This window comes from Athene noctua, chromosome 2 (genome assembly GCF_965140245.1).
Source record: "Athene noctua chromosome 2, bAthNoc1.hap1.1, whole genome shotgun sequence".
NCBI classification, from domain to species: domain Eukaryota; kingdom Metazoa; phylum Chordata; class Aves; order Strigiformes; family Strigidae; genus Athene; species Athene noctua.
This window is the reverse complement of record NC_134038.1, coordinates 107,729,273-107,742,658: the sequence shown is the minus strand read 5'-3', so window position 1 is coordinate 107,742,658 and position 13,386 is coordinate 107,729,273. Positions and strand designations below refer to the sequence as shown.

Genomic DNA, 13,386 nt, shown 5'->3' with positions numbered 1-13,386 from the left:
TCAGCAGTTCTGGTCACGCTCCCTCCCAGCTTCTTGTGCAACTGCTCACAGGGAAACTGAAAAATCCTTAATTTAGGACAAGCACTACGTAGCAACAACTAAAACATCAGTGTGTTATCAACATTATTCTCACAATTAATCCAAAACACAGCACTGTCCCAGCTACTAGGAAGAAAATTAACTCTATCCCAGCTGAAACCAGGGCAGACGGTCTTGTGTGGGCAGATGTATTGTCAGGTTGGTAACATTCATCTGAGCTGAATTGCTCTGTGGAATCTATTGACAGCAGTGACTAGACCCCTGTAATGACTGCAAAGATTGGAACGACTATAATGGGAGCTCAGATGACAACATGATGACACTTTCATCTCTAAACCTATGAGTGGAATTCTACCCATTTTGCTTTCAGTGATGGACTGCAATAATCATCCCCATAAAGAAGAAATTCTCTGTGCTTTCTTTCTTACATATATCTTCATAATACTAACAATAAAATAAATAGTGTAGCATTTTTGAGACACTGAGCATCAGCAAGTAAAAAATACAATTTTAGGGAATGAAACGTAGATTGGTTTACTGGTAAAGGGAAAAAACTTCCTGTGCTCACAGATTAAAAGGGACATTTTTCATTTTGGATAGTCTGTTGCAATTTTTGGTGGGATGCTCTGTGTTTCAAAGCTAATCATGCAATCAGTAAAATCCGTAATCCAAAGCTCAGAACTTTTGTCATCTATACCTCCAGATTTGGCTTGACAGCATGTGTGCTGTATATTTGTATTGATATCCTGGGTATCAGAGTGCTTGTTCCTGCACGCATCATAGGTAAAACACAGTTTCACCCTAGTTCAGTAATGTCTTTAAGCAGAGGACACACCTAAGCAGAAATGTGTGCCTAAACACCATCGAAGGTCTTCAGTCACTTTTGGTTTTGTGCCAAATCCAGAAAGCTGGGACAATTACCTACATTCCACTTCCTTTTACATCCTGGTAGAACTCATATTAAATTCAGGGGAGGGAGAAGATAGGGCATGAATTCTTGGTTGGTAAGGTCTGATGGTTGAGTGCATGCACCATTGCAAGAGAGGCTGGGCAATATAGCTAATGTCTTAATTAAGCAAGCCCAGCAGATAGGCGTTGTTTCCCTTTGTTTTAGTTTGTTCACTGTGTGCTCTGTGAAGAGAGAGGTACCTTGGGAGTGTGACTCATCATCTCTCAAACAGTTTAGGATTGAATGAAACATCCACTCTCCACCGACTTTTGATGGAGCCCAGGTGAGGAGCTGTTAGCTATAGACTGAACATAGTGCTGATGTTAAGGGGGATGAATCCACCCAGTGCACACCTGAGAGGAGAGCTCCACTCCATACGACATGCTTATATGTTTATTATGTAAGCATGAACAAAGCTGAGCTATTCTCAACTAATATTTCTATCGTGGACTTCATTGCCATAAGTTTCATGGCTGAAAAGCACTAAGGATCCTTTCAGCAGTAGCTGATACCACCTGGAAACTTGCTCTCTTACCTGAAAAGACTGCAGGAAGGAGTTGAAATAGATGAAGACAATCTGGGAAATGTCATCTTCACCGGGGTTGACAAAGAAAAGCATATAGGTAATGCCTAGCAGAGGCAGAAGAACTAATGTTGCCTTGACTGCCTTCCTGTGGGCAGGAAACAGAAAACACAAGTGAACACAAGAAAGAACACAACAGATAACAAGTGTTATCTGAACTACTGTAGACTGACCCAATCCAAACAAATCACTCCTTTATTGGAGTGAGGGGATGAGCCTCAGAGCAGTTCAGAGGGAAGTACCTATCAGCTAGAGAGGGAACTTAGGTGCCTCCTTAAGCCAGTTCAGCATCTGCACATGTCAAACAGTGTGAGAAGAAAAAAAAAAGGATGGTGTAAGGCGTGTCTGATCAGAGGGCTGTCCCATATGTACAGTCACTGGAGGAAAGAAGCATTTTAAGAGAGAAATTCACATGTCAACTTCTGTCCAGTGTCCAACATGAGTGAATGGAGTTAGGGAACACAAGTACTCCCTGTGGGTACCTCCCTCCATCCCTTGAGGCATACTGATAGAACATTTCCTTAGGACAGTAGTGGAAGCCTGTATTTGCACATGGCCGAATAATTTGAGCTTTTTCCCAGGAGGGCATCCAAGTTTTAGACAGTTTTCAGCCCACCTGCAGAGCAACAGTCCCAAGGTTCGTGACCAGCTTATTGTGTAACCAAAGATGGAAGCTCCTAGTGTCCTCAGGCAATGAAGAACACAAGTTTCTTAGGGCTTGGGAGAGGATATTTCAGAGAGAGACCATGGGATCCTATGTTCGAAAGGCTGGATAGAGTTTAGCAGAGAAGCATGGAAAGACTGACAGCCTCCATTTTGGGTTGTGAAGCCACAGTTGAGTTTGCTAGTTAACGCTTTCTGACCACTGCCTGACCACTTGGAGAAATGTGTTCTGGGAAAGCGTTTGCCTTTGAATCCTGATGTTTGCCCCCACACCCTGAACTCCAGAGGACAAATGGAAACCATTTTTATATCCCTTCCTTTCTCTTTCTTCTTCCTCCAGACAGTTTCTGTCCTGTGAATGAGGCTTGTATTAGGCTGAAGCCTTGAGATTCTCTGTGGCCCCAGTGACTAATTTCTTACACCTCAGGTTGATGTGGTAAGTTCACAATTTAGCTGCTGTCCAGGGTGGGAATGCTGTGCCCATGAGACCTGCTCTACTCCAATCTTTTGATTCTGTCTGGAGTATAAATGCGCTCTCTCTCTCTTTCTGTAACACCTGCACACCCAGTATGAATCCTTAGGGCTGTCTTCGAAATAATAAACAAGCAGACGGTGCTCAGTGAAGCATACATGATTATTAACAGAATTATTAGGGGATAATCTTTATTACTGGTGCTATAATAGTGTCTTGGGATGTTAGTTGCAAAACAGAACTCTCTGTGCTAAATACTGTACAAACACAGAAGACTAATTTTGCTGTCTATATAAATCTCTGTATAATGCCATAACAGGTAGATAAAGACAGGCAAGTAGGCAGGCAGAGGAGCACAAGAACATGCCAGTGTCAGTGACAGTCTTAAGGTAGCTGCCATATCATTTAATACTCACTTAACAAATGTTTGGACTACTCAGCTTTTGAGCAGCAAGGCTTACCCCAGGCTTTCCTGGAATTATAAGGGCTTCTATTTAGACTGTGAAAAAAGAAGATTCCCACACAGAGCTTGTAGTGAGGATAAGATCACCGTTGTCTGTTCAAGGGCAAAGGCCTCAAAATCTAGTATCTCTAACACACCCTGTAAACTGCAGCAGGGAGAAAAATGTACTGAGATTTGGATTAGTGGTTTTTTTACTCTAGTTTTGGCTTTATGGCATGACATTTGAGCATTAAAAAGGGATATTTTTCCCCTTCATATTTCAGGAAATGTGCAGAAAAGTGTTTGAACAAGAAAATCAGACCACATCATTAACTTGACATTTGTCCCTAAAGCCTAGACAGAAGTAAGAGGAAGGAATCAGGCAAAACAATAAAACCCCATTACTGAAGCAAAACTGCCTCCAAAGTCAAGAGCAGGCTGATTTGAGGACATCAAGATTCAAGCCTCAGCTTGATACACCGAGATTTTATCTAGAAATTATTTATAAGATTGTGAACAATCTTACTCCACAAAAACCTGTGCTATTTCCCAGTGTAAGGACCTGTCTGTCCATAAATGCTCCAAACACCTTGCAAAGTACTGCAAATAGCAAGAGAGGAAGGGCATGCAGCAGCTCCTGAACTCTTAAGAATTTGCTGTTTAAACTAATCTAAGTCCACACTGCTGCTGGAAGGGGCCAGGTCTCCTTCCTTCTGCTGCCCTGGTCTGAACATTCCTGTCTTCTTTCTGCCATACTACTGCTTGTGAGATTGCATGGTTAGCCAGCTCAGGGAACTGATCTACCTGAAAAGCCATATAAAGGTAATGATTAGTTGAGGATCAGTTCCATGATGCAACCCACTGAGTGGTTACACTAATGCTGGTACCAGCTGAAGGGAAGGATCAAAATTGCCCTTCACTTTAAAAAGAACATTAAACCCTACTGTAAGTACCTGTATGCACACAGTGATGATTGGTAGTGATACTGCCAGTGATTACAGATACGATATGAGTGTTTTGGCCCAGGCTTCTGCTTCTTCGTTTACTTCTGGGTCTGCTAGCATATTTGTATGAACAAGGATCTTAATATGCATCTGCACATGATTTATTGGGAAGGCTTGATATGGTATTGTTCTTCATCTACAAAGCTAGAGCCTGGGACAGAGAAGCAACCTAGCAGGGACTGAACAGTTTTTCACTGGTTCTCCAGATTAGCTGAATGAATGGTCTAGTCATCATTAAAAGGATTTATGATATATTGATATAACACATATGCTTGTGTACATATATAAATTGATAAAGTTCCTATCCTCACTTAAAATTGAATCCTTCAAATTTCATTGGAAGGGGGAAATTTCACATGTGTGTTGGGGCACGTGCAAGCCTGAAGGAGATGGAGGCTGGTGGCTGCAACAGTGCATGTATCTGTGCCTGTAAGCCTAGGCTGTTTGCATTGTTTGGACACTGAAATGGAGTGAACAGAAAAAATGCAGGCACATTTTACAGACAGCCTACAAAAACAAACACTCTGTGAGCTCAAGGGGCAAGAAAGACACCCTCTGAGATCAACAGTGACATCGGTAAAGACAAAGATGGGACAAGGGCAGGAAAGGCAGTTCTTTGTTAACACCAGAAACAGCAATAAGCATCAGCTGACTTACCTGTACTGTATTGTTTCTGAAGTGGTTGAAGCTCTCAGCTTTGTCATTAAAATCCTAACTATGTTAAATAGAAATACAAAATTTATCTGGAAAAGAAGGAAGAGAGGAAAAAATAAGATCAGTGAGTCAAATAATGTCTTAAAGGATGTGATAGACCTTGAAAGCCACATTTTGCAGTTCAAAGATGATTGAAAACAGCCTTTTGGTTTTACCATTGATTGCAAGAGCCTCAGAAGTTTACTAGAAATACCAGATTATGCAGGAAATACTCAACAGCTATTAATATTTTTCAGAACAGCAATGAAAAGGGAAAATTAATGGTCCCAGCAAGGAACTTATTTTTACTCCCTTTTACTTCTTTCCTGGGTGCCACAAGGAATTAAGAGTGGAATTTGTTTGGCTATTTGCATTTGTCTCTGGCTGAGCTCATCCAAGGCTCCCTGCACAGAGTATTGGGCAGCAGCACTGTGCTGTGTTGACATGGTAGGTGTTTGAAACCATCCTCCCATTCCACAGCAAGCTGTAAGGGTTAGGTAGGGCTTCCCAGACCTAAAGTACAAGGCTGCATTGCAGAGATCTGAATGTGAGCTAGTCACACCAGACTCCCTCTGTATTCAGTGGAGGCTATTCATTGCACTCCACGAGAGACATTTACAACAGAGCAGAAGAATCATACTGAAAGATGCTTTTTTTTTGGCACTGTCTTTAAAAGTGAGATGATGGATTTCCCACTTCCCTTTTTAATCTGCTGAGCCAGGTAATTATTATTTCTGTTACAATCTCACCATTGAGAATTGAGATTTGTTCTAATTACTGTTGCTATATCATCTGCTAAGTGAATTTCTTACATAAGTTTCCTCTTGGTGTAACCAGGAAAGAAAAAAAAGCCCTGAAAAGAAGATTCTGATTTGTCAGCTGTGATCAGCAGAAGGATGTGACACCTAGAAGCAAGTTTTGGGTTGCTTTCAACACAAAGTAGGGTAGTTTACAACATACTGATCTGTCTCAAACTTGTTGACGATGTGCACTGTCAGAACTACAGAACTATCTCAGGATTGCTGAGGTCACAACCTAAGCTTGTGAGAAGATATTTGTCTCACACACATTTCCAGAGTCCCAGGGCTCCTGCCATTTTACAGTCTATGAATGGAACAGTTCTGTGATTGACTTCCAACTATTTTTGAATGCTGTAGCAGACCTGCCAATTTAAAGGTGTTCTCAAAATATGTTTCTTTTTTTTTCTGTGCAATGTGGTATACTTCAATAATTACAGTATCTTGGCATCCATCATATCATTACCTGCAGCGACTGTAACACTGTTTATAAGAAATGGTGCAATAAGCACCTGAATAGACACTGAGACACTGGCTTTAGGAATCATGTACATTAAACACTTATTATGTGAGATAAAAAATGTTGCTCTAGAAGTTCACATGACATTTTCTGAAATTATTTTCTTAGCGGAGCAGGGAGTATAAGAAATAAAGAAAACAGTGCATTTTGTATATTCGTTCTTGCTAGAATGGTCTTTGTCTTATTTAAGAGCTTGAAGTCAACTTGTTCTCTATTTACCAGAGACAAAACCAGCTTCGTATCATTGGTTTGATGTGAATCTTAAACTCCTCATACTGGTGACTGCACCATTCCTGAATAACAGAAGGAGAAATGTTCAGACAGTCTCTGTTGAGGGGGAGCTGGATGGGGGTGTCCTTCATCCACAGAAAGAAAACTTCTGCCTCTGAAATTCTGCTACCAAATCTTCAGATTCTTTGTCAGCTCAGAGACAGGTTTGGGTTACTTCTATTGAGAATGCAAAAAAGGCACCAATCCAAAACTTGACACTTTCACAATCATAACGGAAGGTGCCAGATGGAACTAGAGACTCTTAGGCAAGGGCAAGTTCTAGATATAAGTAGGACTAGTCACATGGGATTAACATGATGAACTGGACCGGAGAAAGCATTTCAAGTTTCCTGAGTCCTACTCTGATGTGACAGCAGGGAACTGGAAATTGAAATTGCCATTGGCTGCATCAGAAAAATTAGAGATTTTGATCTTCTCTGAAATTAAATTGCGGAAGTGTGATTCATCAGTCCAGAAGGAGAATTGCTAGCTGAAAAGTTTGGGAGATACTTCACTAGAAATACTCTTATGCTATATATATAAATTTTTCATTCTCCCATTCTTTGTCCTAAGTTCCCCCTATCCAAGTGTTGCAGAAAGAAAATGATGACATACAAAAAGGATGTATTAATACTTCTCACCTAGATTTTCATGTATGTTTGCACTGACCCCTGGTGACAGCTGGCTTGCTTATCTGGCTGGCAGCATTAATACTGACTGTCTCAGCTGAGGGTGTGCTGGGTACCACCAAAAGCTGAGCATCCCAGTGGAGGCCACATTCAGGGAGACAATTCAGCTACCAAGCACAGATGACAGTAGCATTTGAGGTTCTCTTGCACAGCTAAGACCTGGTGACACTGGTACACATGACACAGGGCTGCTAAGAGACCACAACTGTCTACAGCAGCAACAGGAAAGCAGACACGTTGGTGCTTACTTTTAACAAGCTGCCCAGGTGTCAGATGAGAGCCTGCTAGGCACATTATTTCTATAACATTGTCTAGGAGAGAGGAACACTGAGGCCAGAACAGAGGCATTGGCCACTCACCCTGAGTCCTCTTCCTAGTTCTTGCACTGAATATGCTGCATATTCTTAGTCACTTGGGCAGTGTTTAAGCCAGTGGGTCTGAAGACAGACACTAAAACCCACCTGAGGATGTACTCAGTAATCTAAAGTCTGCATTTCAGAGTGATTGTCACCCTGCCTCTTCCATTAATATTTGTAGTCATGTACTTGTTGACAAAGTGGATGGTCATGCAAACATTGTTTCCCTCTATCTTTCTCCCAAAGTTCTCCTTTGCTGTGCAATTTTTCAAACACTGAAGAAGATGCTTTAGGTCTCATGCCTGCAATAAAGCTGAGTAGTTTTACAGACAGCCCTAAGTTAGATTTCTATGCCTGAGCTAGTTACCATCAGCTCCTTTAATAACCAATGGAGAAAAATAGCTATTTTTACACTATAATTCCTCCTGTCTATTTGAGATGTTTACTTCAGCAAGAGATGACTCTCCCCACTTTGAAGTTCTTCTTTATGTGACTTTCATAGACAGACTTATTGGGAGGGCTTATATTATAGGGCTGTATTACAGGGTTGCGTTCAGTTGCCTAAACACAGTCACTGACAGCCATTTTTGGTGACATGGTGTATCCTGCCTGGCCTCAAACTACTACTACAGAACTGCATGGGCTTTCTAGTGTATCTGTATTGTCTCTGCCAGACCCATGTGGAGCTGATAGAGCATCTGAAAAAGTACTATGCACCTATGTTTAGGCAAAAAGATCTCTCTTCTGACTTAGATTCAATAAATCCTATTTTGATAGTCTTAACGTTTCCCAATGGAACAGCTGTGAATACAGTCACACTGATTTCTGGAAAAGCATGAAGGAAGGAACAGAAGATGACTTCTTTGGCTAATGGTTGGCTGCCTTAACCCATCTGGCACTTTGGTGTTACAGTAGTAACTGTCATTTACAGAAAATCTGTCCCACTCCTCACTCAAGACTCCAGAAACACTGATCCCAAATTCCACTTTACCTATCTGCTGAAACAAACTCAGATCTGGGAATTTTATTTCCTGCTCTGATTCTCATAAATGGCTATTCTGTAAATAGCAAGCCTGGATCCAAACTCCTCTGGATTCTTAGGGAGGGTCTCAAGTTTAAACTGGTCCGGACTCCAGACCTGACATTTACTCACATAATTACACTTTTCTAACATTTAATAAATGAATTTAAAATGCCTGTCGAAGCCCTGGTAGTTACCCAAGGACAAGTGTCAGACCTGACATCCAGTCATCTGATCACCATGCATACCCTGATGTGTAAAGAAAGAGTGTGAGGAGAAAAATTCAGTGACACTGCCCAAGTACAGAGTCCTAGCTTTCAGCAACAGGCAACTCTTGAGGACTTTCTGAGGAAGTCATTAGAGACTAATGTCTGTGCCTCAGTGAGATTTTCCTCCCTGAATGGGTCTAATCCATTAATTCAATTTCCTCTTGGTTTCATCTTCACAACACCCAGTGTCAGTGAGCACTACACTTCAGCAATTCATGAGGAAGAGGGAGGAAAAATGGAAAAGAAAATAAATTTGCCTGAAAAGCAAAGAGGAAACCCGTTCCAAGAGAAAGAGGGTGGAAAAACAGTAACATAAAAATCTGGTCACTCTTTCCCTGCAAACCAATCTTTTTTTTTTTTTTTTTTTTTACCAAAGGCTGATAAATGGGACAGGGGGAAGTAGAGCATCCTGGGCTTGCTGGAAGGTACTGGAAAAATGAGTCACATATATCAGCCCAAGAGATGATGGTTGGGATGCAGAAAGGATCATCAAGTCAGGAGAATCCCGTGGCCTTTTTTAAGCATAAAGTAACGTTAGAAAAATAATTCACATCTTCTGGCTTTAAAATCTATTAATAATGTATGCAGCTTTTTCAAAGCTTGGTCTTCCACTTTCTCACAGGGCTACTTTCCACAGCTGTCGGTCCACCAAGACAGCACATGAGCGTAGTCTTTGGCTTGTTATGCACAAAGCTCCTGTTTCTGGCTTCATCCCGTAGGCTTCTTCAGTAAAAAGAATAATTAGTTCTTCCCCATTCTAAATTAGCTACTCAAGAGAGAAAAGTGAAGTGACTTGGCCCTGCCTGTAAAGTGATTCCATCACACAGTGAGGATAAGAAGAGTAATAGGATAAGAGCCTGAGTTAGATTGGCATAATTTCATTTTAGGCTACTTCTAGGCATCTGGTTATCCCAGGCTCTATTTATATTCAGTGGAGAGAAACAGGCACTTTTCAACAGTAGTTCATTTGACATATTTTAAAAGAGTAGTTTTGGATAAATAGTGCTTGGACTTGAACCAGCTGCCCACATAAACCATTCAGTGATCTTCAGATTATCTGGGGATATCCCACCTGAGCTTCAACTGAACAAATGTGGCTGTATCTACTGAGGATCTGTGACATATTACATGCAAGCTTAAAAAATGTTCTGAGACACCAACATCAAGGATTCCCTTTAGTCTCTATTAAGGTTTCTCTGGGAGATCTTTAAGACTTGAATAGGATAACCTCTCAAAGGCAGAATTTAGCAAGCAAAAAATTCCAAGGCAAAAGATGCAAATGTAGTAAAATCAAAATCCTTGTTTCTGGGTTTGCCTTCTAGAAACATATTTTGTGGTGTGTTCAGTTTTAATGATTTCTTTTAAAAGAACACTTGTTTATTTCAGAAAGACATTTGGTTCAGTAGGACCTTTCAGTAGCACTCGAAGAGGTCTATGAAGATCAGTCTTCATGACATAATCAGATGGATTTTTTTTGTGCATTTGTCCACACTAGGCCTGATACCACAGTTCACAGGGATAATAGCCTGAGTTCGTTGAGGACAGAAGACACAATCTGGGAACCAAATAAGGAACAGACTGCTGCAGTCAGCCTGCAAAAGCCAAAGGAGTTGAAATGAAAATGGAGCTATTTTCTCAGCTGGAGAGAATCCATACAGTTCTAGCAACTACCAGATTGATTCTGATTTACAAGCAAAGAAGATGAAGCCTCGGGCGTTTATTCCTTACATATATATATAAAATAGTGTTTCAAAGGAAGAAAGATCTTACTACTGCAAAGTGAGTTTTCATAGAAAAGAGCCTCTGTACTGTATCTAGCAAAGTACACAATTATTTGTCGAGGACTTTCTTGTTATTATTGGAGCTCTACGTCAACATATTAATTTCTCTCAGAACTGGACAGCTCTAACAAAACCCACACATCAGTTCCATAAATGGAGGCAGATGAACGGACGTTTAAGAGAAGTAATGATAACAGGCAGTGCATTCTTCTTATTTATATTTAATTTCAGTTGATATTTTTACTAATTTCTGTTTATACATGTGTTCTGCTTCACAATGGTAAATAGAACTAAGAATTTTTCCCTCAATATTTATTGATAGATAAAATGAATCCAGAGGTAAGGTCTTGAAGACAGAATAAACCAGCTTATTTCTTATTCTCTTACTTTTATTTATGAAGTGCTAAGAATATCCTTATTGCTGGAATAACACCCTCTCCAACTACATATGGGAAAGAAGTAGTTTGCGTATCTTGCCAGGGCTTTGGAAGTCGAGTATTTCCATTTCTAAATTGAGATGAAAATTCAGAGCCCCAAAATGGTTTTATGCCAGTGATCCAAAAAGCATTTTACCATCTGTTTTGGCACTGATCAATTAAAATCTGAACATACAAACCCAGAAGCTTTTTTGAACCAAAAGAAACTTTTCAGTGAAAGATTTTGGTCATAAAAATTTTCTGTCATAAAAAACAAACTCCATTTGAGAGGAAATCTATCTTCTTTAGTGAGATGAAATAGCCAAAATATTCCAAGATGCACAAAAAATGGAACACGGAATGTGAAGGCTTCTTTGCAGTTTTCCTTAAGCTCAGGAGTCATTGCGGGAAGTCATTAAAGTGTTCTTCTCTTTTGAGAGTTTAATGGGCAACTAGTATTTATTTTGCTCATTTCTGCTGGTCTTCTTTATGCTTCACAGAAAGCCTGTACTTCTGTGCTTCCTAGAATGTTTGCTCCTCTTCCCTCCCAGGAAATGTAAATGTTATTCTATTTAGACTTTGCATTTTTTTGCAATGTGGTAAAATCACACCAGGATTAAGTAACCCAAATTGGCGTCAGAGCAGTCATTTTAGCTGGAGCATTATATACTGTCATCCTGATCTCAAATGCGTAGTCTGCCAGTTTATTAATGCCTCATTTTAATTGTTCTATCATACTGTCCTGACATGATTCTCAGACAGGGGCTTTTTATTACAAAAGTTTCCCTTTTAAAGGTCATAAGCACCACAACGACTCCTTTTGGCACATAGCAAAGTGCTGGAAAATGTTATCTAATCAGGAATAATGAGACGTGATTAAGAAGAGTGAGGCATAATGTGGTGGATGGTCATGATCAGGGAGATTGTGTAAAGGACTCCTTAGAGCAGCAGTGGAAGACCAGCTCTTCAGGCAAGCAGAGCAGGGAGGGCTATACACAACCTGAAGATTGTTCAGGATGCAGTTGTGTTTTAGTGGGGAAGGGAAATACATGAACAGACACCTTCCTTACCTAATGTCTGTGTTATACATCAGCACACAGACCCTTGTCTTTGCCCACACTGTCACCTAAGCCCAAGTCCAAATATAACTCCAGTCCTAGTTGAGATCATACCACTTCTTCACTGAAGTCCTGCATCATGCAAGAGCATGTACATAGCCTCTTCTCCAATCTGTGATGGTCTTACTACAATTAATATCATTAATAACAAAAAATACATCTATCTCTAAACAGAACAATGCAGAAGTGGAAGAATAAGTGTGAAGAGAGTCAGCAGAAACTAAGAAATATCCAAAGAAGCAATTATATCTGCAAGGAATATGCTTGCACAGAACTAGGGAGTGCTTTTCAGAAAGAACAAAAATGAAATGAATACAGATACATGCATAGGTGCAATGCTTCTATATATAAAATGGCAAGCAAACAAACCTTTATGACTTCTTTAGAGGACCAGAAGAAAGGAACTTTAGCAATGTGAACTGCAACATTTTGAGTGGGACATTACAGTCAAGCAAAAGGAAGTGAAGATCAAGATTAAGATGCACTACAAATTTTATCATTTGATTATATCAGAAAGGAATGGATTTCATAAAGATTGGTTGAGTTGCTTAAGGAACCTATTTCCCCTAACTGCAGTAATTTTAAATACATTTTGGAAAAAGATGTATGTAACAGGATGGTGGAAAGACAACTCCGCTCTTCAGAAGTGTAAATGCCTATGTGGTGTTAGGATAATAATGAAAAAGCAGAGAGCAGCACATTTCAAGAAGAAAAAAATGTGTGAACACTGTAACATTACACTGATAAACTAAGACATGGGATAGGAAGAATTATTGAGTCAAGTCCTATAGCTATTGTAAACAGTTGTATTGAAACATCCTTTGCACAAGTGGGCAATATTAAATAAACTGTTACTATTCCTTCTATTGGAAGATATCTAATGGAGACTACTTCTATGAATGCTAGAGGTCTTGTTAATTTAGCTTAAATATATTGTCACTTATGACAATTCCCTTTTTGTCAGTAATACTAATAAGCTTAAGTACCCCCACTCTTCCCAGTGATGTACTCACAAAAACCATCATATCTTTCCACAGTCTTGGTTTTGAAAAACTAAACAAACTCAGATATTTACTGAAATTTTCTCCATGATACGGTCTTCCAGAGCATCAGCCAGTGATTGCTACATATAAGATATCACTATAGTCCATAATCTGAAACTGAGCTGGAGTTGGACAAATTCTTTGCAAGCACTGTAAATGGCATTTGTAGAAATAAGGTGTAAAGGGGAAGAATTACAAGGTTTGTGAAGTCCTCTCAAAGAGTCATCATGGGGAAGCGGGGCATCCAGCAGACTGTCTACT

At 40.0% G+C, this 13,386-nt stretch overlaps 1 protein-coding gene across 7 annotated transcripts in view; it reads right to left on the bottom strand.

Annotated features, from left to right (window-relative positions):
• The window catches only part of CRHR2 (corticotropin releasing hormone receptor 2), a 160,656-nt gene that overhangs the window by 16,126 nt on the left and 131,144 nt on the right, over positions 1-13,386 (bottom strand). For all 7 annotated transcript variants that reach the window (XM_074899832.1, XM_074899834.1, XM_074899833.1 and 4 more), the window contains 2 exons: positions 4,810-4,895; positions 1,524-1,659 (listed from right to left, as the gene is read on the bottom strand). In XM_074899832.1, the coding sequence (XP_074755933.1) occupies positions 1,524-1,659; positions 4,810-4,895 (222 nt within the window). The remainder of the gene's footprint in view (positions 1-1,523; positions 1,660-4,809; positions 4,896-13,386) is intronic.